General features: G+C 42.7%; 2 protein-coding genes across 6 annotated transcripts in view; one reads left to right on the top strand and one right to left on the bottom strand.

Annotated features, from left to right (window-relative positions):
- SYTL4 (synaptotagmin like 4) overlaps positions 1-22436 on the top strand; it is a 55782-nt gene extending 33346 nt beyond the window's left edge. For 2 of the 4 annotated variants that reach the window (XM_050777696.1, XM_050777697.1), the window contains 12 exons: positions 5663-5764; positions 6234-6309; positions 6711-6801; positions 6911-7014; positions 8455-8544; positions 9655-9833; positions 10119-10221; positions 10749-10910; positions 15578-15686; positions 17493-17592; positions 18321-18529; positions 20748-22436. In XM_050777696.1, the coding sequence (XP_050633653.1) occupies positions 5663-5764; positions 6234-6309; positions 6711-6801; positions 6911-7014; positions 8455-8544; positions 9655-9833; positions 10119-10221; positions 10749-10910; positions 15578-15686; positions 17493-17592; positions 18321-18529; positions 20748-20896 (1474 nt within the window). In that variant the 3' untranslated portion in view covers positions 20897-22436. The other 2 variants (XM_050777695.1, XM_050777694.1) reach the window with 1 other exon arrangement.
- A 574-nt stretch (positions 22437-23010) lies between these two features.
- The window catches only part of SRPX2 (sushi repeat containing protein X-linked 2), a 29919-nt gene continuing 25876 nt past the window's right edge, over positions 23011-27053 (bottom strand). For both annotated transcript variants that reach the window (XM_050777698.1, XM_050777699.1), the window contains one exon: positions 23011-26100. In XM_050777698.1, the coding sequence (XP_050633655.1) occupies positions 25920-26100 (181 nt within the window). In that variant the 3' untranslated portion in view covers positions 23011-25919. The remainder of the gene's footprint in view (positions 26101-27053) is intronic.

Raw genomic sequence — 27053 nt, 5'->3', positions numbered from 1 at the left:
TTCACTCACCCAAAGGGAAATGACTTTATCATGTTTCATATGATTGTTGAAAAACAGTATAGAAATGTATAAAGTAAGTCCTCCAGTAACCTCACTGCTTCTTCCTCAGATAATTATCGTTAATAGTTGTGAATAGTTTTGGCATATGGACTACCAAGCTGTCTAAATATACATATATGGGTTGGGTTCCTAAGTTTTTAATTTCTTATTTTTTAAAAAAGGATGATCCTATATACATGTTAAGTGAAAAAAAGTGAAAGAAAAAGAACTTTAAAAACTCAATAATATAGACAATCCCATAGAAAACGCACAAAATATTTGAATAGACATTTCACCAAAGACAATATAGAGATGTCAGATAAGCACATGAAAAGATGCTCAACACCTTTAGTCATTAAATAAATTTGAACTAAAAATCACAATAAGATACTACTACATACCCACTAGAATGACTAAAATTAAAAAGACTAACCATGCCAATTGTTGGTGAGGATGTAAAACAACTGGATTTAAAAAATTTTTTCTTTTCTACATTTCCTCCTTGCTATTATAAACAACTAGAATTCTTGTACACTGCTGGTGGGAATGTACAATGGCATAGCTAATTTGAAAAGCAGTTAGCAGTATTTTAAAAAGTTTGTTGTGCACCTACCTTGTGATGAAGTCATTTCATTCCTGGGTATTTACTTAAGAGAAGGGAAAATGTATGTTTGTACAAAGACTTCTGCGTGAATGTTTATGGCAGCTTTGTTTGTAATAGCCCAACCCTGGAAATAACCCAAATGTCCATCAGGAGGTGAATGGATAACCGATTTGTTTATATGATGGAATACTACTCAGCAGTGGAAAAAATGAACTATTGATACATGCAACAACATGAATGAATCTCAAAACAATCATGCTGAGTGAAAGAAGCCAAGCAGTAAAGAGTACATACTGTATATGGTTCTGTTTGTATAAAAATCTAGAAAATACAAACTAGAAAGCAGTGACAGAAAGCAGATCAACACTTACAGGAAGGGTGGGAGGGATTAGAAAGGGGCAGGAGGAAACCTTTGGGAGTGATAGATATGCTCATTAACTTAATTCTGGTGATAGTTTCGCAGATATCTACATTTGTCAAAATGTCACGTTGCACACTTGAACGTGTGCAGCTTATTTTTGTCAGTTATTACTCAAAGTGTAAAAGAAAAGAATTGTAGAAAGATATAACATGAACATCTTTCTGTGTCAGCACCAAGGATCTGTTTCATTCTTTTGACATCTGTATGATGTTTCATTGTATATATGGACTGTGATTTTTATCTGCACAGCCTTGGATGAGTGACTCATCTGTTCCAGGTGATGAGGCCCCCTTTTTTCTTTGTGAGTTAGGGATAAGAATGGCTTTTATTTGCTGAACCTGATTAACACATCTGACATCATCAGTCAGAATGTAATTTCTGAAACCTACTGCTTCTGGTTGTCTGTGATCTCTTGTCTCATTGGACCCAGAAGACTCTTATTTATCCTAAACATGAAAACAGATTAAGTGACCATAAATGATCTTTCCCATGAAATTATGGAGCCTCAGAGATAATTTAATTCAACCACTTTATTTTTGCAGAAAAGAAAGCAGGATAAGTGATTTACCTGAGATCATACAGATAGTTAGAGCCCAGGGCTCCCATCTCTTAGTCTATTTTTTACTGCACAGATGTCAAATAATTGCTTTTTTGCCCTTGGGTTGTTTGTATTAGCTCGGATTGGTATGTATTAATCTTTTGGAAAAAAATACAAGCAAAAAACACTCTCCATGGGCCATCGTTAAAAGTACCTCGCTGGAGGAATGGTTCTGCTTGGGTTTTTTTGGTGGGGGTGGGGTTGGGGGCAAAAGGGGAAAAAGGACAATTCTAAAGTAAAAAGTGAAATCAAGCCCCCCTGCTATGTCTCGTACTATACAGCTAATACATCTTTCAAGGAATGACCGACATTTCACCTCTTGCAAGTCCTAGGATTTCAACCCTGCTGTCTGTTTTCACAGAACTATTTCAAACATCATGTGCCAACTTGGAGAGTTTATTCGTTACTGGCTAAGACATTATATATTTTGGTTACTTCATCTTTGTGCATCTATTTGTTTGTTTGTTTGACAAATATCTTTGGATGCCTACTATGTGTCAGGCATTGTTTTAGACCCTGAGATACACTGGTGAATACAAGGCCCCTTGTTTGTGGGGCTTAGATTTCTGGGGTGGGAGATAAACAGATAGTCAAGTAAATGTATGGTATTTCAGATGTTGACAAGTGCTGTGGAGAAAATGAAGTAGACCAAAGGTATAGGGAGTGCCAGGAATGAATGTGTGTACATATACTGTTTTCTTTAGGATAGCCAGGGCAAGTCTTAACAAGGTAACATTTGAGCAAAGATATGAAACAAATGAGGGAGCAAACCCTTAGGGTATCTGGGGGAAGAGCATGTAGATAGGCAAAGAAGGAGGTATAAAGATCCTAGGATGAGTTTTTGTTTGGCACTTTTGAGTAATCTGAAACTGAGTGAGCAAGAGAGGCTGAGGAAGGAGATGAGGACAGAGATGGGGTGAGAAGCAGATCATGTTAAGACTTTGGTGGCACTTGTAAGCATTCTGTCTTTTACTCCAAGTAAGAAGGATGGCTCGGAGGGACACAGCCTTATTTTGTCTTCTTTTAAAAAATGGAGGTAAAATTCACATAACATGAAATTATTTTACCAATTTTAAAGTATAAAGTTCTGTGATTGTTAGTACTTTCAGAATGTTGTGCAACCATCACCATGATCTAATTTCAGAACATTTTCACCATCCCAAATAGAAACCCAATAGCCATTAAGTAGTCACCTCCATTTACCCCAGCCCCTAATCTGCTTTCTGTCTTGATGGATTTGCCTAATCTAGACATTTCATATAAATGCAGTAATGCAATATGTGGCCTTTTGTGTTTGGCTTCTTTCAATTAGCATAATGATTTCAAAGTTCATCCATGTTGCAGCATGTATCAGAACTTCATTGTCTTTTATTGATGAATAATCCATTATATGAATGTACCACATTTTGCTTGTCTAGTCATGCATTGATGGACATTTAGGGCATTTTCACCTTTTGGCTATTAGGAATAATGCTGCTATGAACATTCATGTAACATTTTTGTGTGGACATATATTGTTCAGTTCTGTTGGGTAGGTATCCAGGAGTGGAATTGCTGGGTCATATGATAGTTTTATGTCTGAAAAGCTCATTTTGGCTGTTGAGGGAAAGCCAAAGCCAAGGGAAGAAGCAAGATTAGTTAGGAGGCTACTGCAACCATCCAAGAGCTACATGACGGTGGTTTGGACCAGAGTAATGGCAGTGGAGCAGTGAGAACAGATCAGAGTCTAGGTATACATTGAAGAGGATTTGCTGAAAGATTTGATTTGTATTGTGAGAAAAAAAGGAGTAACAGATGATTTTTAGCATTTTTGACTTGAGAGATGAAAGAAGGGAATTGCCATTTGATGAGACAGAGCAAAGAGCAGTTTTGGGGGGAAGATTAGGGCTTTGGTTTTGGGCTCGCTGTGTTTGAGACATCCACATGGAGACATTGAGTAGGCCATTGGGAAAACAAGTCTGGAGTTTGAGTAAGAGATAAATTTGAGACCGGGCATGATGGCTTACGCCTGTAATCCCAGCACTTTGGGAGGCTGAGGCAGATGGATCACCTGAGGTCAGGAGTTCAAGATCAGCCTGGCCAACATGGTGAAACCCTGTCTCTACTAAAAATACAAAAATTAGCCAGGCATGGTGGCACAAGCCTGTAATCCCAGTTACTCAAGAGGCTGAGGCAGGAGATCGCTTGAACCCAGGAGGTAGAGGTTGTAGTGAGCCGAGATTGTGCCACTGCGCTCCAGCCTGGGTGACAGAGACTCCATCTAAAAAAACATAAAAAATAAGTAAAAATACATATATTTGAGTTATTAGTTTATTGAGGATATTTAAAGCCATGAGACTAGATGAGATCATTTAGGAATAATTCTAGATAGAGAGGAGGAGCAGCCCGAGGAAGAAGTTTGGACATAATCTAAATATTAGAGGTCTATGGGAGAAGCAGCAGCCAGTGAGGTTGGAGGAGGAAACCAGGAGAATGTGGTGTCCTGGGAGCCAAGGGAAGTTATTTGAGATATTTGAGGAAGAATGGATTTTTTTTTTTTCCTTTTTCCTGCTGCTCTCACTAATTCTTTGAGGTAAGGGGCCCAGGAACGATGTCCTTCCTTTGAAAGATGAGAACTGGTGTTTTGAATGCCCAGAGTCATCCATCATTAAGGCGATTAAGCTAAAAAAAAAAGAATTCTGGTCACCTGAATACTGTCTTCTAGACATACTGCTTATTTATGGATATATCTCAGTCCCACTGAGGGCATTTATTCAGTAATTCAGTCAATAAAAATTCTTGAGTGCGTACTCTATGCTAGTGTCTTTTCAAGGCACTGGGAACACATCAGTAAATGAGATAGGTGGTCACTGATCCTATGGAACTTTGTCGAATGGAGGAGAAAGATACTAATTTGTTTAAATTATTGAACCAATTAAATCGTTTGTTTAAAATACATAAATAGTTACATATGTGGTGACTGTTACTAAGAAATTAGGATGCTATGGGAGCGCAGAGAAAGGTTACTAATCCAGACTTAGGATGGGGGCGTGGCCAGAGAGATCTGGAGGAATTGACATAGAGATCTGGAGGAATTGACATATAAGGAGAGACCTGAAGAAGGAGTAGATTGAGCCAGGTGAAAAAAAGTGGCCATTGTGAAAAGAATATCTTAGACAGATAAAAGAGGGAAGATGGAGAGCTTCAGGATATTCAGAGAAACAAAATAACTTTGTTTTTCTAAAATATAAAGCTTGAGGAGGAGTAGGGGGTGAAAGATGAGGCTGGAGAGGGTGAGCAGGGGCCAAATCATGAGGATTTTTTTTGCCATGCTAAGGAGTTTCAGCTAAATCCCAACAGCAATGGGGAACCACTGAAGAGTTTTAAAAGTATACTCAGGGCTGGGTGCGGTGGCTCATGCCTGTAATCCCAGTACTTTGGGAGGCCAAGGCGGGCGGATCACGAGGTCAGGAGATCGAGACCAACCTGGCTAACACGGTGAAACCGTGTCTCTACTAAAAATACAAAAAAATTAGCCGGGCATTGGGGGTGGGCACCTGTAGTCCCAGTTACTCTAGAAGCTGAAGCAGGAGAATGGCGTGAACCCAGGAGGCAGAGCTTGCAGTGAACCGAGATTGTGCCACTGCACTCCAGCCTGGGAGACACAGTGAGACTCTGTCTCAAAAAAAACCAAAAAACAAAAAAGTACCCAGCTGGGCACCATGGTACATGCCTGTACTCCCAGCTACTCAGAAGGCTGAGGCAGCAGGATTGCTTGAGCCTAGGAGTTAGAGACTGTTGTGCACTATGATGGTACCTGTGAATAGCCACAGTACTCCAGCCTGGGCAACATTGTGAGACCCTATTTCTTAATTAATTTATTTATTATATGTTTAAAGTATACTCATATTTATTTTAGAAAGATCACTCAGGCTACGATTGTGAATGGATTGGAAAGAGGCCTGACTAGAGGCAGGAGAACCTGCTTCCTTTCAATATTGGCTCTTGGTTTTTATTCTAGTGTGCTATTTGAAGTGCCAAAGCTGAAAAGTGGAAAGAGTGCATTGGAAGCTGAGAGTGAGAGTCTGGATAGCTTCACAGCTGACTCGGATAGCACCTCCAGGTGGGGTTCCCCCCATTTCCCTCATCTCCTCTAAACCCAAGTTGTGATTTTGTTCTGCATCATCAGTGTTCCTGACTTCTGTCCTCAGGAAGTTGAACGAAGTATTTTCTGTGTCCTCACCAGAAGTCTTTTAAGTAGCACGTCTACCTATTTGGCTCTGAGCACAGCTTCTTGGAACATATTGGCATCCCTAGTCAGTTCCCCCAGTACCTTGGAGTATTCTTCTTAGCCCAGTAGCAACTGATGCTGCTGTCCCTTAAGAATGAGGGTATGAGTGTTTGTGTTTGTGCAAAGTTGCCTCTCTGATCTTCTGCATTCCTCCCAGGTAAATCACATGCGAAGTGTATCTTCTGAATTTGGTTATTACGATGACCCAAGCCACTGGCTCTCCTTCCATAGAGCTTTGATTCCTGGGTAGAAGGGGAAGGGTAGGAGGTGACTTAGTTATAACTTCTGAATCTACCTCCAGGAGAGACTCTCTGGATAAATCTGGCCTCTTTCCAGAATGGAAGAAGATGTCTGCTCCCAAATCTCGAGTAGAAAAGGTAAGTTTCAGGTTATTGAGCCACCTTCCTTCCTCCCTTCCTTCCCTTCCTCCTTCACCTCCCTGTCTCCCTCCATCTTTCCCTCCCTCCCTCCCCCTCACTCTTCTCTTCCTCTTTCTTCCCTCCCTCCCTCCCTCCATTCTCTTAGGCAGAATTTAAATCAGGAATTTCAACTAAACAAATTTCAGTTCAGATTCATTTGGGAGCATTTTCTAAAGTTTTGGTTGAAATGTGTGAGAAAATAGGTTTTGTACTATTTCTAGGCATTTAATCTTTCCTTTAAGTTTGTCGTAGTTTAGCGAAAATCTGAGCCTTATTCTTCTTAAGACTGTCATTCCTTACTCACTCCTTCTTCCTATCCATCTGTCCTTTTCCATTTTCTTGCCCTTGTTCCTTCCTAGGAAACTCAGCCTGGAGGTCAAAATGTGGTATTTGTGGATGAGGGTGAGATGATATTTAAGAAGAACACCAGAAAAATCCTCAGGCCTTCAGGTAACTGGTTTTCCTTACTGGTCTTTTGAGACTGAAGTTCTGAGTACCCTTGATGGGCTCTTGGTATGAATAAGTCTCTTTGATTTGGCTTTTTTGGTCTTCCCCTCAGAGTACACTAAATCTGTGATAGATCTTCGCCCAGAAGATGTGGGACATGAAAGTGGCTCCTTGGGAGACAGAAGCAAATCCGTCCCAGGCCTCAATGTGGATATGGTAGGTGCCCTTATATTTTACTTGGTCACTACATGAAATTTTACTTATCTGGAGTTGGCTTTAGTACCTGATATTCTCAATCAACCTATTTAATTATTTAGGAAAAGGCAACATGAAACTTGATACCCCCAAGTTTCTAAAGGAAAGGACTGTCTTTGCTATCTCTTTTTTTTTCTGTTTTCTTTTTCTTTCTTTCTTTTTTTTTTTTTGAGACGGAGTTTCGCTCTTGTTTCTCAGGCTGGAGTGCAATGGCACGATTTTGGCTCACTGCAACTTCCACCTCCTGGGTTCAAGCAATTCTCCTGTCTCACCTGAGTAGCTGGGATTACAGGTGTGCGCCACCATGCCCGGGTAATTTTTTATATTTTTAGTAGAGATGGGGTTTCACCATGTTGGCCAGGTGACCCAGGCTGGTCGCAAACTCCTGACCTCAGGTGATCCACCTGCCTTGGCCTCCCAATTTTTTTTTTTTTTTTAAGAGAGAGCATCTCACTCTGTTGCCTAGACTGGAGTGTAGTAGCACAATTATAGCTCAGTGCCACCTTGAACTCCTGAGCTCAAGCTATCCTCCCACCTCAGCCTCCTGAGTAGCTGGGACTATAGGCGTGAACCATCATACCCGGCTACTTTTTTTTTTTTTTTTTTTTTTTGAGAGATGGGGGTCTCACTGTGTTCCCAGCCTGGTCTGGAACTCCTGGGCTCAAGTGATCTACCTGCCTCTGCCTCTCAAAGTGCTGGAATTACAGACGTGAGCCACCACACCTGGCCATCTCTTTTATTTTCTAATAAATTGCTGGATATATGGCTGGGGCTCAAATAAATACTTCTTTTGATTAAAATGTAAAGAGGGTTGGGGAAAGTCAAATGGAAAAGAGTAATAGCTTCTATGAGAAACATTAAATATTCTTATCTTATTCTTTTGAGATATGAGAAGGATGGTTGGAATAGAGCTGGGAACCCTGAAATGGGAAGACATGTAAAAAGAAGGATATGAGGCCGGGCACGGTGGCTCACGCCTGTGATGTCAGCACTTTGGGAGGCCAAGGCAGGTGGATCACCTGAGGTCAGGAGTTCGAGACCAGCCTGGCCAACATGGAGAAACCCCGTTTATACTAAAAATACAAAAATTAGCCGGTTGTGGTGGCGGGTGCCTGTAATCTCAGCTACTCTGGAGGCTGCGGCAGGGAGAATTGCTTGAACCCAGGAGGCAGAGGTTGCGGTGAACTGAGATTGCGCCATTGTACTCCAGCCTGGGCAACAAGAGTGGGACTCCGTCTCAAAAAAAAAAAAAAAGAAAAGAAAAGAAAAAAAGAAAAAAAAGAAGTATATGTGCATATGCATACACACGACAACTCAGAGCTTTAAAGGAAAGATATTATTCTTTGAAGCTAAAGAAAAGTCTTTCTTTTATTAACTCTGAATCTACATTTATTGTTCCAGGAAGAGGAGGAAGAAGAAGACATTGACCACCTAGTGAAGTTACATCGCCAGAAGCTGGCCAGAAGCAGCATGCAAAGTGGTTCCTCCATGGTAAGTTCTATTAGATCTGTGGTTACAGGCATGTTGGGGTACTAGGAAGAAAAGAAGCACCTCCCTAGAGCAGACTCGGAACCTGGGGAAACCATCCTAGTCACTCTTTTCAGGTAAGTAAGATCATTTGTTTGTTCCTATCCTCAGTTTAGACTATAGGTGCTTAGCGTACATCTAGGTGACTTCCTGAGTCCCCACCTGGAGATTATGACATTGGATAATTAAGGCTTGGGACATTTTTCATCACAGCTTTGTGAACAATAACCTTAACTTATCCTCTGAAGGGGTACCCAGGCTATGAAGTGAGCAAGATCAGATTTCGTCATCATAGCCCATTCCAAATTCTCAACATTAGAGGAAAGTGACTGTCATGAAAGGGGCTCTGGCAGGGTTAATCGACATCAGGGTATGGTTAACAAGTAGTAATACCAGTCAGGATAATGAAGTTAAAGGAACATATAAGAATCAGGGCCTGGTTCTGTCATAAGCATGAAGATTGATATTTAGGGAAATAGGAACAAGGGTGAACAGAATTTGTTCACACTCACACATGGGAAGAGAATGTCAGCTCACATGACCGATTACTACCAGAGAGGAAGGTGCCTTTTCACTTCTGGTGGGGTTTCCTCCCTCCCACTCACTTCCAATTCTGGCCAAATCTCTTTTCTCTATAGGCCCTGATAGACATAAAGTGGATAAGAGAAACCCACAGATAATTAAGGCACCTTGTTTTAGTTAGTGACTAGCCCCCTTCTAGCTGGTGTTTTAGTGTATATAACGCATTCCCCAAATGGACTTACCTGCGCCTTGCCTCTGCTCCCTGCCCACCTCCTGGGGCAGGTGAAAATGAACACTAACATTTGTAAAAAGAGGAGAGGAAGAGAAGCTAAGAGGTAGGTGAGCCATGAGCTGATTTATTCACCTGAACAGTTGTAAGTGCTGGTAGTTCTCTCTTACCCTCTGGGTCAAGGAATGTCAGCAGCACTGGCTTATTGCAGGGGCTTCTGAAACTTCTGTTGAGTGACTGTGGCTTTATCATGAGGGAAGATGTGAGTGATGTGGGCGGGGGAGTGTGCCTTCCCCAGATGTTCGTGGGTGCTTTATCTTCAGAGTACAATCGGCAGCATGATGAGCATCTACAGTGAAGCTGGTGATTTCGGGAACATCTTTGTGACTGGCAGGATTGCCTTTTCCCTGAAGTATGAGCAGCAAACCCAGAGTCTGGTCGTCCATGTGAAGGAGTGCCATCAGCTGGCCTATGCTGATGAAGCCAAGAAGCGCTCTAACCCGTGAGTGCTTCTGGAACCTGACTGATGCTCTGAGACCAGAGACCAGACCCCGGCATCTGTCTGGGCACTCTCGAACAGAGCTTATCTGTTTCTGGGGGAGCAGGGAGGTGTGATGTAGGAAAAGAACCAGGATTGGGAAAAAGCAAGAATGGCATGTCTAAGAGGGCTTGAGGTGACTTTTTTGTCATCACATGTCACCATGGCATATTTATATGGAGAGCAGGAAAGTGAAAAGCAGGCTTGAGAAAAGCCAGCAAATTACTCAGTACTCTCTTTGGTTTCTAGATATGTGAAGACTTACCTTCTGCCTGACAAGTCCCGCCAAGGAAAAAGAAAAACCAGCATCAAGCGGGACACCATTAATCCACTATATGATGAGACCCTCAGGGTAAGTATCTAGACCCCAAGGGTAAGAGAACTTGTTCTGTCTTGTGCCCTAAGCTGTAGCTATTCCTCTGCAACATGGCCAGGTGACACGGATTTCAGTGGGCCATATCTGTGTCTGAGGATACATCGGGTATCTGTTCACATCCTGAACTCCCAGTGAAGAGAACAAAGGCGATCTGCCTTTCCTGGATTGTTGTGAAGTTGGAGATTCACATGACCACAAATCTCATTTTAAAAAGACATTTGAGATAAGGCGTCTCCTTGGCAGTTCTTTTTGGACGATCCAGTGTTATCTCATCCACTCAAGAAAAAATTAATTTTCCAGGTCCTTCTATGGAATATGGTAGGTTTTTATAAAATGGGTTAAGTTGAGGCTTTGAGTCAGGAAACTCAAAGTGCTTAGGGGATATAAAGTAATTTGGTATTCAGGACTAGTGACTTCAGGAATGGTTGCTCAGGTTTTGGAATAATCTTGTCTGAAGAATTACCCTAAACTAATCATCTTGGGCTTCTACTTTCCCTTCACAGTATGAGATCCCAGAATCTCTCCTGACTCAGAGGACCCTGCAGTTCTCAGTTTGGCATCATGGCCGTTTTGGCAGAAACACTTTCCTTGGAGAGGCAGAGATCCAGATGGATTCCTGGAAGCTTGATAAGAAACTGGATCATTGCCTCCCTTTACATGGAAAGGTAGTCTGCTTTAACAACTCCTGCAGTTTGGATCTGAGGTAGAATTGTCTGCAGTAGCCTCTGCTGGTCTATGTTGGTAGCGTCTTTGAATGTAGTCTTCTCTGGAGTTCTAGTGCCCCCTGCTGCTGTTTCTGAGTTTGACAGCAATTTCAGAGGCATTTGTATATCAAGTGTGAGTTCTGTGTAAACCAGGCAAAGTATGAAGCCATGGTGTTGCTTTGAAAAAATTTTCATATGTGTATCAAGCTTTGTCTCCTAACCTTCCAGAATCCGGGTGTATCCTAACATCCTAACTCGCACCTCTTCTCCAAGCTAACCTTCTGTGTATATCCTAATCTGTATCCTTTTGCCAAGCCACCGCTTTACTTCCAAATGGGAAGTAAAGCAATTCATGGAGCTCCAATTGCTATGCTCTTGGTTACAGAGGCCAGGGAAATATTACTTTGGAGATGGCACCTCGGGCCAGAGTGTAGCAGTATGGCATAATCATGCCTGGGATCTGAGTGTAGACCTGTATTGGAATCCTGGTTCTGTCACTGGCCAACTAGATGAGTCCCTTAACTTATAAAATAATGTAGAGAAATCATCTGGCTAAGAAGAAACTGCTAAAACAGAGGACTTATTCAGCAACTTCTTGATTATCAGAACTATACAATGACATGACAAAGTTCATCTTTAATTTTTTTTACACTAGCGTTTTAAATGTGGGATGGTTTTACATGGTCCATAGACTATCTTTGGGAAGTTAGATGAGAAACTAGTCATAGTGGCTGCCTCTAGGAATGGAGACTGAGGTAGAAGGAATATTTAGTTTTCTCTATATCCCCTTTTTAAGCATTTGAACTTTTTACCATATTAAAAAAAATAAGCAAAAAAGGACTTATGTACACATGGTTCGAAATTAAAACAACATAAAGTATATTAAAAGGAAAGTAGGTTCCATTCCTTAGAAATAACCAGTGTTAATGCTACTTGTGTATCCTTCTATAAATTTTTTATGGCCGGGTGTGGTGGCTCACGCCTGTAATCCCAGCACATTGGGAGGTGGAGGCAGGCGGAACACCTGAGGTCAGGAGTTCGAGACCAGCCTGACCAACATGGTGAAACCCCGTCTCTACTATATGCAAAAAAATTAGCTGGGCGTGGTGGCTCAAGCCTGTAATCCCAGCTACTTGGGAGGCTGAGGCAGGAGAATCGCTTGAACCCAGGAGGCGGAGGTTGCAGTAATCCAAGATTGCGCCTTTGCACTCCAGTCTGGGCAACAGAGTGAAACTCCATCTCAAAAAAAAAAAAAGAAAAAAGAAAAAGAAATTTTGTATTAAGCAGCACAGATATGCATCCGTGTATTTACATGTATATTTTTTCTTTTTTTACACAAGTGGGCTCACATGTACCTCATTGTACACATCTTTGTTTTTTCATTTAACAATATATCATGGGCATCCTTTTGTGCCATCACATACAGATCTATCTCATTTTAATTGCTGCTGCATAGTGTTTTTTCATGTGCCTGTATTATAATTTATTTACCATTCCCCGACTAATAGGCATTTAAGTTGTTTGAATTCTTTTTCGCTCTTAAGACTATGCTGTAATATATCTTGGTCTTCTTTTGTGAATGTAACTGTCAGAGAAATTCCTGTTGGTGGAATTGCTGAGTGAAAGGAAATATACATCCAATATTTTGATAGCTGTTGCCCTTGCAAAAAAAAAAATAGTGACAACATTAAATTTGTCCCTTTAAATACTAATAAAAACAGGAATTCATTCAGTAGCACAGTAGGATGACTATAGTCAACAAAAATATGTGTATTTCAAAATAACTAGAAGATTTGAAATGTTTCCAATGCAAAGAAATGATAAATGTTCAAAATGATGGATGTAACAAAATATCACATGTACCCCATAAATACATACAAATATTATACATCAGTAAAAAGACAGGAAAGAAATTATTACCAAACTATAACATATTATTACAAATTTAGAATTTCTTAACCATTTGGCACCCAAGTCATTCTCTACAGTCAATATAATTATATTGGAAATGTCACTGTAAATCATCATGAACTACTGCCATGAAACTGTTTTATATAAAGAGAAGAAATCACATTAACATGGAGGTATTTGCTCTTTGCAAATATTTGGAGCCAGAATAAAAATGTGCTACTAAAATAAATATGCCAGTTTCTAGCTAATGCTAAACTCAAATTTTTAAGAATCCACTGAAACTCACAGAACTTTTCTAAAAAATTAATTTTCTAGAAATGAATAAATTGTGTAGACATTTTATAAACAACGGAAAGACCACTCCCATATTATATATCGATTTTAACTTCTACATTTGTTGATTCTGGTTTTGTTTTTGTTTTTTCCCTAGCAATCCATTTGCTCGTATTCAGTTTTCCCTTGCCTGCATCTACCTCCTGATTCTTTTGTCTCTCTCACATATATTAAACTGTGTGTTCTGGGTATGTGGTATGTTGATCCAAACCTGTGGGGATTATGCCTTCCTAGCATTGGTGAGGACCTAGGTTAGAGGAACCCCAATTAACACAGGCAAGGCCAAGTGCGGTGGCTCTTGCTTGTAATCCCAGCACTTTGGGAGCCTGAGGTAGGCAAATCACTTGAGCTCAGGAGTTTTGGACCAGCCTGGGCAACCTGGCAAAACCCCACCTCTACAAAAATTAGCTGGGTGTGGTGGTGTGCGCCTGTAGTCCCAGCTACTTGGGAGGCTGACGCTGGAGAATCACTTGAGCTTGGGAGGCAGAGATTGCAGTTAGCTGAGATTGCACCATTGCATTCCAACCTGCCTGGGCTGTGGGAGTGAAACTCTGTCTCAAACAAAAACAAGAACAAAAACAAAAACGAAAACAAAACAAGCAGGTGAAAGGGCACCTTTAGTCTGCATCAGCTCATGCTCTGGATACTAAAGCATAAGGAACAAAGTCATGCAGAGAGATCCAGTAGAGTAAACCAGTTCTGCCAATCAAAGCCAAAGACAATAGGCCACTTGCTGCTCATCCCAGAAATTCATTCGTTCACTCTTACATTCATTCAGTAAATATTTGTGGAGCACCTACTATGTGCCAGATACTTTGCTAAGTGTTGGGCATACTAGGATGAACAAAAATAGGCTTGATTTCTGTCTCTTGGCACTTCGACTCTAGTGGTAGAGACAGACATTGATCAAAGGTAATTTACATAAATGCAAAATTTATAATTGTGGCATATTCAAATTCGTGTAACAGAGTTTCACCTATCCTTCAACTCCTTGCAAGCCCTCCTTTTTTCTTTTTTTGGGGGGAGGGACAGGGTCTGGCTCTGTCACCCAGGCTGGAGTGCGGTGGCACGATCTTGGCTCACTGCAACCTCTGCCTCCCGGGTTCAAGTGATTCTCATGCCTCAGCCTCCCAAGTAGCTGGGATTATAGGCCCACACCACCCAGTCGGCTGATTTTTGTGTTTTTTGTAGAGACGGGGTTTTGGTATGTTGCCCAGGCTGGTCTTGAACTCCTAGACTCAAGCATTTGCCCACCTCAGCCTCCCAAAGTGCTGGGATTACAAATGTGAGCCACTGCCCCTGGCTGAAAGCCCTCTTTCTCTCTTTTTCCCCCCCAACAAGCCCTCTTTTTAAAAATACAAAGTATTTGAAATACCATACAAATGATATGAACTATTCACATTAAAAAGACACTAAATGTTTATTTGAGTAAAAAGGGGAACATCGTCTTTCGTTTCCCTATTCTGTTCCCTCCCTAGAGGAAACATTGATAAGTTTGTTCGTATCCTGGGTTTTTCTATGCAGTGTGGTATAGTGTTTAAAAGCATGGACTCTGGAACCAGTCTGTCTGAATTTGAATCTTGGCTCTGCTGATTACTAACTGTGTGACCTTGGGCGAGTTACTTAGCTTCTCTGTTCCTCTCTTCCATCACTTGTAAAATGGGGATAATAGTACCTATCTCATAGAGACAGTCATCAAACAAAATGATACACCCAAAGTACTTATAACAGTGCCTAGCACATAGTAAGGGCTAACATAAGTGATAATGGTAATCGTTATTTACATACATTTATAGTCACATATACAAATATGAATATATTTTAATATAAGTGGAACATTTTTCTGCATCTTGCTTTGTTGACTTGACCCTATGTCTTGAATATCTTTCCATGTCAGCATGTACAGATTCACTGCATTCTTTTTTGATGATTGCGTGCCATATGCCATACAAGGACACTACAATTATTCATTTAACTCTTTCTATATTGATTGACATTTAGGTCGTTTCCACTTTTTGGCTATTACTAACAATGCTGGTAGCAAGATTCTCCGTCATGCTGTCAGTCCTTCATGAGTTTGTATGGCAACCTTGCTTGAAGATCTTTGAGAGTATTTGGAATAGAGTAACTATACCCCCAAAGTGGCATAATAGTGGGTATTGCAGAAGACTCTTTGTTGGTTCTGCCCTGTTTCCTTATAAAGAAACTGCCATAGAAACCTGTGGCTGCCATGGCCTAGGGACCCTGGATTATATTCATATGAAGAAGGATCCTCTTTTGCCCTGATGCTGTTCTTGGGGGGTAATTTTAGAATTTTCTCAGGGAGAAGTCCCAGCAATTCCTGAGAGACCCAGCTTGACCTGTTGGGTTTCCCTGTGTTTCAGATCAGTGCTGAGTCCCCGACTGGCTTGCCATCACACAAAGGCGAGTTGGTGGTTTCATTGAAATACATCCCAGCCTCCAAACCCCCTGTTGGAGGTGACCGGAAAAAGAGTGAGTTTTCTTTGGGGTCCTGGATTTAGCTGTCAGTCTTCTGCACAGGATCTGTGCGAGGCCGGTGCTTGCTACTGGCTAGCACTGTTGAAGAGACCAGATTGGGGTGCTCCCTGGATCTGCTAGGGAGGTTCCTTTACTAAGGAAGCCTCTCTGCGTTTTTCCAACCAGAAGAGAATGCCTTAGGGTTGGCATTCTTTTCTTTTTTTAGGCTATTAAATGGACTTGGTCTTGGTCCAGCTGTGGCAAGCTACTAAGAGGGCAGAAGAGAACAGAAACTTTGGGGCTGAGAAGGGTGGCTGGGAGAGGTGGTAAAGTATGAAGGACAGGAAGTTGAAAGCTGGGGAAGAATAATTCAACATGCCAGCCACTGGGTTAGTGACTACGGTTGTGTAGATGAGTAAAACATATTTGCTTTCCCTTGAAGAGCTTAAGTTTTGGCAAGAAATACTGTCATGTGCTAAAAGGACACAGATATAGGAGCCGTCAATTATGTCTGGTTACATTTGGGAGAGTTTTGAAGAAGTAACATTAAAACTGGATCTTAAAACTTTACCAGACAGAAAAGGAGCAGGATGAGGAGAGAAGAGCATTTTTAGAAGAGGGGATAACATAAGCAAAGGTTTTAAAAAGGCATGGTAAATGTGGGGTTGTGAGTGTGTCCCTTATTTTAGTGGGACTGGAGTTTTGGTACACTAGATGTGGGTGTGGGGCTGGAATTGGACATGAGGTGGGAGCCTGACTGAAGAGGGCCTTGAACATAAAGAGTTTCACTTGATCCACTGGCAATGTGTCGCCTAAGTTCTTTGAAAAAATACACCTTTGGCAGAGTCACATCTAGAAGGTTTGGGGGGAATCAATGATATCCCCAATGAGGGTATGTAGAATGACTAGAGAAGAGAGGCAAGTATAGAACCAGAGAGATCAGCAACATTTTGAAGCATGAAGAGAGAAAGAAGCACCAGTGAAGTAAAAGGTTATCAGGAGAGAGCTTCAAGAAGAAGGGGCGGGGGTTATCAACAGTATTGAAATACTACAGGGAGGTCAGACCAGATGAGGTCTGAGAAGACATGGCCAATTGGCATTAGATTGCATTTTCAGTGGATCAGTGAAAGCAGAAACCAGATTTCACTAGAAACTAGGGTGAGTGAATGGGCAAAGAAGTAGAGGTGGTAAGTGTGGACTTTTTTTCCCTCAGGATAATTGATGGTGAAAGAAAGTAGAGACATGGATAATAGCTTGAAGAAGAGATAAGGTTAAAGGGAGCTTTTCTTTTAGAAGTACTTTTTCAAAGAGATGAGATTAGTATATATTTAGACTGAGGGTTAGGGACTAGTGGAGAAAGAGATATTTCAATTGGGAGGTGGGGATTGAAATTGATGATGCCTGGTGTGTCCTGTGAAGTAGGGGTGGAATCAAGAACTCAAACGGAGTTCCCTCTTTTTTAAATAATTGAACAAATATCAGGCAACTTTATGTCTCTAAACCTCAATTTTCTCATGTACAAAATGAGGACCAAAATAGTGTGACTCTCCTAGAGTTGTTTTGAGAATAAAATGCTTAACATGGTATCTGGCACATAGCCAGTTTTCAATAGGCATTTATTGATATTGTGGTTGTTATTAATACAGCGCCTATTGCTTACTGGCAGGCACTGTGCTAGGCACTGAGGAAACAGGACAGGCATGGTTCTGTTATGGAGCTCGCTGCCTTTAGGAGCAAGGAAAGAAAGTGCTGCATAAACAAAGCTCAAGATAAACCTAGAAGTGTAAGGGGCTCACTTGCTATGGCTGACATCCCTTGCAGGTAAAGGTGGGGAAGGGGGAGAGCTCCAGGTGTGGATCAAAGAAGCCAAGAACTTGACGGCTGCCAAAGCAGGAGGGACTTCAGACAGCTTTGTCAAGGGGTGAGTCCCTAGACCAGCCCCAAACTAACCAGTTTCAGAACAAGAGAGCTAAGAGAAGAACCCAATTTAACTTTCTCTGTGGATATTATCCAGTGTGTCTTACCACTCCCGGCAACAAAATTTGTTCCTGAAATTAGGTAATGACAAAACCTCCACCACCTTTGCACTGCTCTGAGCCCAGTTTGGACTGGGCTGTAGACTTGATATTCCAAATAAGAGAGTTGTAGACAGGTTCTGACTTTTGTCTGACTCATGCTCTTAATTAATTCTGGGTAAAAACCTGTGCCTTCTGACTGTCTAGATTTGGGAGCTCAGGGCTTTGTTTCCCACAATTTTTAAGCTTTCCCCAAATGACAGATTTGACTTAATTTATCTAGAAATCATGTTTGGTTAAGCTTATAGATATTACTGTTGGTTTTATTTAAAGAGATAAATTGTCTAGTAGAAACAGAGCCAAATATTTAAGACCCATTTTCAGTGGAGCACAGAATAGCCTCACTAATACTATTACATTCATTTTCTGTCTAGGTTAAAGGAATTGAATCAGGTGAATGATCTAGTAGAGATAGTGGGAACTCTGCTTCAGCAGATTCAAGGAGGGGCGTGTGTACTAGGATCTGGATGTGGGTTCATCTTCCTGGGCTAGACCTGTGGTAGGGGAAAGGGGAATTTAGAGAGATAACTGCCAGCTTTGAGTAGGCTGTTGATTACTCCCCACCCTCTGCCAGATACCTCCTTCCCATGAGGAACAAGGCCAGTAAACGTAAAACTCCTGTGATGAAGAAGACTCTGAATCCTCACTACAACCATACGTTTGTCTACAATGGTGTGAGGCTGGAAGATCTACAACATATGTGCCTGGAACTGACTGTGTGGGACCGGGAGCCCCTGGCCAGCAATGACTTCCTGGGAGGGGTCAGGCTGGGTGTTGGCACTGGTGAGATCCCCTCCCTCATCCTCACTTGTTTGAAGGCTTCTTGTCTGTTTGACTCCTATCACCACCCCCAGCCCCCCAACACAAAGCTCCTCTGTGATGACAGTTGTCTTCTTTCCTTTCAGTTAACATTCAGCCAATACTTATTGAGTGCCTACTATGTGCCAGGACTAGGGGAAGGCTGAGCTCATACACTGATATATGCACAGACAAATGTAACCCTGATTGCCAGGAACTCCATAATCTTCCCACCAAAAAAATCTACAAACCTGCCTATATGTATGTACCTATACATTCCATCTTCCCTCCTGTTAATAATGAAACAAGGGTCCTTGCTAGCAAAAGCCAAGCTCTCTCCAAGTGCTCTGGGCCACCTCCCCCCACCCTTCGCAATGACCTCACTTCTATAATCTTCATCTCTCAGTTTCATCCTCCCTACCTACCAGTGGTGAATACAGATATGCTCTGGTATTTCCAATCTTATGAAACAAAAATAAACCTTCCCTTGACCACATGTTCCCCTTCTAGTTTCTTAGAAAGAATTGTCTCCACTTCTCACCTCTCCTTCAGCTCTCCTTCACTGTGATCTGCTTTTGTCCCATCACTCTGCTGAGCAGTTGCTCTTGCCAAAGTGGTGTTCTCATCTCACTAGAATTTTCAGCACTATTTAACATAGTAGATCACTCCTCTTCACTTGAAACACTGAACTTCTATTGACACTGCATTCTGATTCCCTTTTAAGTTACTGCTCACCCCTTCTCAGTTTTCTTTGTAGTTGCTGCATTCTATACCCAAACTCTAAATGTTGGTGCTTGGTAGAGCTTAGTCTCGGATCCTCTTCTTTGCCCTCTGTCCAGTCTCTGTACTTGTATATTAATACACTTACATATTAATAATCACACAGAACATTTAACATGAAGCATATAGACTGATGTTTTTACACATGTAAGTCAATTCATGTCAGTCCCCTGTTAAAACCCCTCAGTGGCTTTCTGTTGTGCTTAGAAAACAATCCAAAGTTCTTACCATGCCTGCAGGTCCCTGTGTAACCTGTGCCCTCTATTCCTTTCTGATCCGTCTCATATCACTCTTCCCCTTGCTCACTATGCTTCAACCACATAACTTTCTGGTCTCCAAATATACCAAGCTCATTCCCACTTCAGAGCCTTTGCAATTATTGTTTTCTCTCAATGGAAAGTCTGGTTCCTTCTCATCCTTCAGGTCTTGGTTCAAATGTCACTTTCTCAGAGAGTCCTCAGACCACTCTATCTGCACAGTAGGTCCTGAATCAGGCACTACACATCACCCTGTTTATTTACATCATAATGTTAATCTCACTATCTGAAATACTCTTATTTACTTGTATGTTTTCTATCTTCTCTATTCCAATGAAAGTTGCCTGAGGACAGGGACGTTTTCTGCTTTGTTTACTAGTGTCTCTAGAGCCTAGAAGACTACCTGGCACACAGTAGGCACTCAATAAATGTTTGCTGAATTAATGGGTGAATATACAAGAGAATAGGAATGGGGCCACATACGATCCTCACTTCTGACCTGGAGTCTGCAGCTAGAGCAAAGGTGTTTAGCTTTAAAAGAAAAAAGTTGGCCGGGCACGGTGGCTCGCGCCTGAAATCCCAGCACTTTGGGAGGCTGAGGCGGGCGGATCATGAGGTCAAGAGACTGAGACCATCCTGGCCAACATGGTGAACCCTGTCTCTACTAAAAATACAAAAAAATTAGCTGGGCGTGGTGGTGCAGGCCTGTAGTCCCAGCTACTCTGGAGGCTGAGGCAGTAGAATCGCTTGAACCCAGGAGGCGGAGGTTGCAGTGAGCCAAGATCACACCACTGCACTCCAGCCTGGTGACAGAGTGAGACTCTGTCTCAGAATAATAATAACAATAATAATAAAAGAAAAAGTTTAAGTACATTTGGCAGTAGCTCTGGCATGAGGTGTCAGGCGCTAGAACTCTGTAACAGCCTCAGAATACAAAGTCTCTAGTAACTGCATGCCATTTGGAGTCTGATTTCATCAACCCAGAGTCTCTTGACAAGAGTCTCAGGAGTACAGGTGAGGGAGCACTTCCCAGACTGCTGTGCCCATCAGCCCATCTTCACAGGAAACTGTCTATTATGGGGTGGCTACTCTTGCTGTACAACCCATCTTCCCTGGTGGGCTGAGAGTGGGGCCCCTCTTTAGCCTCCTCTGGTGTTTCTCCTCAGGGAACAGTAATGGGGAAGTGGTGGACTGGATGGACTCGACTGGGGAAGAAGTGAGCCTGTGGCAGAAGATGCGACAGTACCCAGGGTCTTGGGCAGAAGGGACTCTGCAACTCCGTTCCTCAATGGCCAAGCAGAAGCTGGGTTTATGAGTCCCTGTCCTCTTCTGCAGGTCCAGCCCTGGCAAGGGCCAGGCAGAGGAAGTGAAGAAACCAAGAGCAAAGATTTATAATTTAATGTGTGTGTATAGATGTGTGTGTGTGTGTGTGTGTGTGTGTGTGTGTACATGTACAAACATGTATTTTCTGCAAATCTCATTATGCTGGCTAGAGTGATGCAGACTTGTTCTCCTTTTTAAAGCAGTCTCAAGAATAAGCATCTCTTCAAAATGTTTCTGTGTATAATCTAGTATATTTTCAGAGTCCATTTTTTCTTATGTCTTTATAAGGTTTACTTAACTTAAAAACATCTTTTAAAACAAGCTTTTATCTTCTGTCTTGCTATCATTGTTCCTACTTCCCTAGGAAACCCTGGCTACCTTTGGCATTAGGACCAGTCTGGGTTTTAAGGCTCTGGGAAGCAGGGTTGGGTTACTAAAGACAGAGGAATGTGGGGGAGAGGTGAGTAGTTCCTTCCTCTTTCTCCTCTCTGGTTTATGCTTTTAACTTATTTTCTACCTTGATAAACTTCTGGAACTTGGCTTTTAAATTTAACTGTTCTAGTTTTTAAGCAGTTTCCACCTTGCTTTGGTCTAATGCTTTTCTTTGAAATGCTAACAGAATTCCCAAGCTTTTTCCAGTTCTAGACATCTTTACTAGACCTTTGGGGGACTCTTATAATGGAGCTGCTTTAGAAAAGCACTTTAATTAGATAATGTATTTTGACTAAAAGTCATGAGCATGCCCAGTGAGAGCTTCTAGCTGATCTCAGAGGACTGGAGTGACTGAGGGTAAAATGTCTCACAGCCCATGCTGAATTTTCTGTATTTTAAACTGATATTGCAGTCATTGGAGAGAGAGCTCCTCATTTCTCGAATGAAAGATGAGATATATTCATCCTCATGTACCACATCTGTCTTAGTGTTTGTGTCTGGGGTGTGTTATCAGACAGCATGGTCTACATACCACTGTGTCAGTCAGAAGAACCAAGTGTTATCTCAACTGGCCCAGTGTTTCTCCAGGCTGGGGACTGTTAAGGGCTCTAAGGGAATGTAGACAGAGTCTCCCTGTGGTTCTGACTTCCTGCTTGATGAGCTTTCAGTTCCTGTTTTTGCTATTGTTTCCTAAATTTGACCTACATATTACATGGGTGTAGTGTGTTGAGGCTTTTCAAAGAAGGGTCTAGTGAGCTAAGTTTCATCTTCTGGTACTCACTGATCCAAACTGACCTTTCTGTTCTTATAAGCGTTTCTAGCCAAAGTTGTGTGTGGAAGGAGTGTATAGCAGAGAGGAAATCCCTTTCAACAGAGTCAGCTGCTAACTGATTTCCTATAAGGACACTGGATTAAGGGCAGCTACAATGGTTTCTATTGTATGTATGAACCGAATGGAGGAATGTTTTCAAAGATTGATTTGGTGTGGATTGCAATTGTAATGGAAGGCATAACTTGGGATCCCAGGCTGTAACTTGCTCTTTTGTTTCCCACCCCCCGACATGTACGTGTGCTTTAATAAAGCTTTCTCACTTGTCAAATGTTTGCGTTTGTTAGTTCTATAAATGCTTTTGTCTCTGATGTCCCAACTCACTGTTGCTTTTCCCATGGCTTGAAGGATAAGAACCAAAGTGATAAATGCTCTTCCCTAACCATCCTGTGCTGATTGAAGAAAATTTGCCTTTTCCCGCATTGCTGCCTGATACCTTAAATGCCTGATACCTTTGCTGAGCTTGATCCCTTGTCCTTTGTGTTTAGTATCTAAGGAGAGAACTGAGAAATCATCCTAAAAGTGGCACCACTTTTCTATCTCGTAACAAAGGAACCCTTCCTTTAGCTTTGTAGACACTCCTATACTGGAGGAAGGAGAGAGATGTTCATACAGGAGGTGAGGGAAGACATTCCCTGCTATAAGCACTTCTTTCTGGATCCTTCAATTTCTCTGGGAGGCGGGGACTTTTTCTTTTACTCCTCCTACCATTATGTAGTTTTGAGAGAGAAATAACACAGGTGCCAAGTAACCTAGCTCAGAAATAAGGCTCTTGATTTCTAGGTAGAACCCAAGCAATTCTTGACTTCTTGTGCAAAAGGGCATTAATAGATGTCAAATGCTGCTTATGTACAAGGCTTCATATACTATTTCTTTAATTTCTCCAACCACTTTATGAAGTAGGAAATCTTCCCTTTTTACAGATGAGGAAACTCAAGCCCACTGTCACGTGACAGAGTTGGGCTTTGAACCAAAGTCTGACTACTGCACCATGCGGCCTCCTGTGAGAATGATATGTGTGTGATGGGTGAAGAGTCAAAGGAAGAGATGACTCATCTCTTCTAAAATATATTAAATAAGTTCAATTTACAAAAAGTAGGACAATCAGAATGCTTTGGATATTACCTAGCCAACTTAGTGACTGTACTGCTTGTGAGTGAGTGTGTGTGTATGTGAGAAAGAGAGAAGTAGGGGAGAGGGACAGGCAGGATAAGAGAGAGTGGGGCATGGGGGAGAAGTGGAGGAGAGGTGGGTAGAGAGAGAGGTACAATATATACAGGGGTCGGGGTAGCCCCTTTGGGTCTGGCTGTGGGCCTTATTCTGCTGCTGTCTCTCCCCTACTTTAGAAGTTAGGATTTCTCAAGTCCTCATCTTCAAAGGACTACAAAGGAGGTTACTGTAAAACTTTACATAAAGAAAGCAAGATTGACTTGCCTTGACTATTCAAAATGAAATTAAACAAAAGCTCCTCAGTTGCATATAAATGTTCCTTGAGTCAGGTCCAGGTGGAGCTCTGTTTCGCAGATAGTGGGCCTGCTCTGTTTGGGCCTTTGACCTGCTAGCATGTCCTGGCTTGCCACTTGAAGTGTTAGCGATAAACACAAGGAAGGGCATTCATCTCGCCCAAGGTGCAGTCTTTGCCTTTGGAACCACAGACCTAGTCTGACCAGAGATTTTCCACATGAACTCATTGTATCTGCCTTCTGCCCAAAACTTGCCTGCTGCTTCTCACAGTTCCCATATTTCCCTGGAGGGAAGAGGGAGAAGGGACCTTTTTGCTCCAACTTTGAACATTTCCTCCATGTTCCATTCTACCCAGCAACTCCCTTATTTTTTATTTTGCATTTAAAGAATGAGATTTCCACTAAAATCCCAGTGGAAGGAGCTTCTCTCTGACTCACTGCTCCCCCCATTTGTTCTGGGCTCATGATTTATGTCCCATCACTCTGCTTTCAAGACTGAATTTTCTCAGGTTGAGAGCCTTTCATTTCCCTCTTTCCTCCTGAGCCCACTCTGAGCCTTGTGTCTGGGTAGGATTATAGAACATGGAAATTTTCTCCTTGCTTACAGCTTTCAGTTGTCTTTAAATGGAAAGTAGGAAAAGAAGTAGCATCAGGATGGCATAATGTCTAAGAACATTATGCCTCTAGAGCCAGGCTGCTGGTGTTGAAATCCTGACTCTGCCACTTACTAGCTGTCTGATCTTAGGCAAATTGCCTAATCTCACTCAACTTCAATTTCCTCATCTGTAAAATGGGGTTAATAACAGTACCTACCTCATAGGGTTCTTGTGAAGACTTCAGAGCCAATCAGTAGAGTGTTTAGAACAGCACCTGGCACATAGTGCTCGAGCATGATGAGCTCTGCCTCCCCATCCAGCCTGCTTCCTTCTCCCCTGAAGTCATCCACTGATGACCCCCTGAGTAAAGCTGAAGGAGAGAGGCTGCTGAGTCTTAGCTATGACTCTGGGTTTCATGACTGTATGAAAGAAGCTTCTCAGCAGCAAGGGAGAGAACACTTTTCTTTCAGACACTGGCACACCATTGAGAGGGACTGCAGTCAGAGCAGGGATCTGTGTGTGGCTCCACCTCGAATTTTAGGCCTGGTATGGCTTGATTTTTGTGCTGCTGTAGCTCCCACCTGCTCTGTGCTCATCTCTCAAAAGGGGATGAGTATCTGAAGAAGTGAATACATGAGGCGGGTCTGTTTTGCTTTTCTTTCCCTGCAACCTGCAGTGGTGGTTTTGAAGTTTCCTAAGTAACAAGCTGGGAATTCCTCTGAAGAAGGGAGAGAATTGTTTGCCTTCTGCTACAGAAACGGGAGGCCTCAGGAAGAAGCGGTTCTTTCCCGTGAGCCAGCTGGAGGGCCCCAGAGAGCATTCTGCTCTGATTGGATACATCTTCCCAAGCTTTCTCCCACTGCAGGGTTTTCCTAACAGTGAAGTAATGGTTCAGATAACATTTGCTGCCCAATGCCCTAGAAGGGGAAATGACAAACAAGTTCAAGAGTGTTTTGGGCCGGGCACGGTGGCTCATGCCTGTAATCCCAGCACTTTGGGAGACCGAGGTGGGCAGATCATGAGGTCAGGAGATCGAGACCATCCTGGCTAACACGGTGAAACCCCGTCTCTACTAAAAATACAAAAATTAGCCAGGCATGGTGGCGGGCACCTGTAGTCCCAGCTACTTGGGAGACTGAGGCAGGAGAATGGCATGAACCCGGGAGATGGAGCTTGCAATGAGCCGAGATCGCGCCACTGCACTCCAGCCTGGGCGACAGAGCGAGACTCCATCTCAAAAAAAAAAAAAAAGTTTTGTACCCTGCTACCTCAGCCTATAAGGAAAATCCAGCTACACTTGCTTAAAGTGTAAGCTGGTTTCTGTTGTGCTCATGCTGCCCTCTGCTGTCACCTCAGGGTAGAGGAACCAGTTAAAACAGCCAGTTCGTGAGTGAATTTAGGATTTACTTTTCTGAAAGACTTTGGAGAGCTGGGCAGGGGCCCGGGTTAGGAAAGGAAGAACTTCTACCCCCAACCCACTGCCCAAGGCCTGTCCTCAGTCCCTACCTAGCTTCTAGGGAAACTATTAAACAGCCCTAAAAGGATGCCTGGAAACGTTGTAGGATTTGGCAAACTCACCCACCTCAGAGTCCTGTCCCTAGAACTGTGGGAAACCATTTCCTCCTTTTATTAGGTCTCAGTTTCAGCTAACTAGAGGAGCTTTTCCGTTGACTTCAACCATGCCCTGGCTCAAGTTCACTCGCATATGTCCCTTTGCTCCCGGCGCTGGGTCAACTCCTGATTGCTCAGTAGGTAGTCATCAATGAATGTGAAGATTTCCTCGGGGGTGACAGGTTCCATGTAGCGGTCTCGGTCGATGCCCTGCTTGTCAATCAACACCATATTGAAGTAGGAGCGAGTGAGGCGCTGAAATTGCCTAGAGAGAGCAGCCCAGGGAGGTATGAGACCTTGTCTGGGCACCTATCCCCCCAGGCTCTACTACCCTCTGACTTTTTGCACCTCCACTCATGGACTAATTCCTTCCCCACCTCATCCCTGGTCCCCATCCCCTCTACTTCCTGTCTCAAGTCTCTTTGTTTTTCTGTGTTCAGACTCTACTCTTGCTGCCTCTATGCATCTAGTTCTGCTAAGCAGTCCCTTCCTCAACTCAGCTGCGACAGCTTTGTTATTAACAGGCAGTGCTTTCATTGTAGGCCCTTTTAAGCAGGGCTATCACATATTGCTGTGCAGGCTGCACAGGGTGACTCCAGGGGCCACCCGCTGCAGAGACTGTGCTGTGTATGCACATCATACATGGCAGTCCTTAGGTTGATAAATACCTTCTGGTTAACTCTTCCATCTGTAGCTGCAAGTCTGCAGTCTCCCTCTGAGTGTTTTCTAGTCTCTTCTCTAATTGGGACTGAATCTTCCTGTCCCCACTGAGACTGCGCTCTAGAGGCAGGTATAGTTTCTCTATTGTTTAGAGGCACTGCTCTAAAACAGAGCAGTAATGGCTTTCTTGGCCCTGAATATATGTGAAGGTATTAGAAGGGTGATACTGGATAGATAATGAGAAAGACCCACTTCTTCCATTACCTGTCACCTCTAATGTTCTCTTCCCCTGGAGTTGATAGATATGACTCAGATTTCAGTGCTTAAAGATGCCTTTTGTGATGGGCATGGTGGCTCATGTCTGTAATCCCAGCAGTTTGGGAGGCCGAGGTGGGCAGAACACCTGAGGTCAGGAGTCTGAGACCAGCCCGGCCAGTATGGGGAAACCTGTCTCTACTAAAAATACAAAAATTAGCTGGGCATGGTGGCGCACACCTGTAATCCCAGCTACTCGGGAGGCTGAGGCAGGAGAATTGCTTGAACCTGGGAGGTGGAAGT

The sequence above is a fragment of the Macaca thibetana genome, chromosome X, assembly GCF_024542745.1.
Source record: "Macaca thibetana thibetana isolate TM-01 chromosome X, ASM2454274v1, whole genome shotgun sequence".
Lineage (NCBI taxonomy): Eukaryota > Metazoa > Chordata > Mammalia > Primates > Cercopithecidae > Macaca > Macaca thibetana.
Note: the sequence above shows the minus strand (reverse complement) of the source record. Positions and strands in the feature narration are given on the sequence as shown.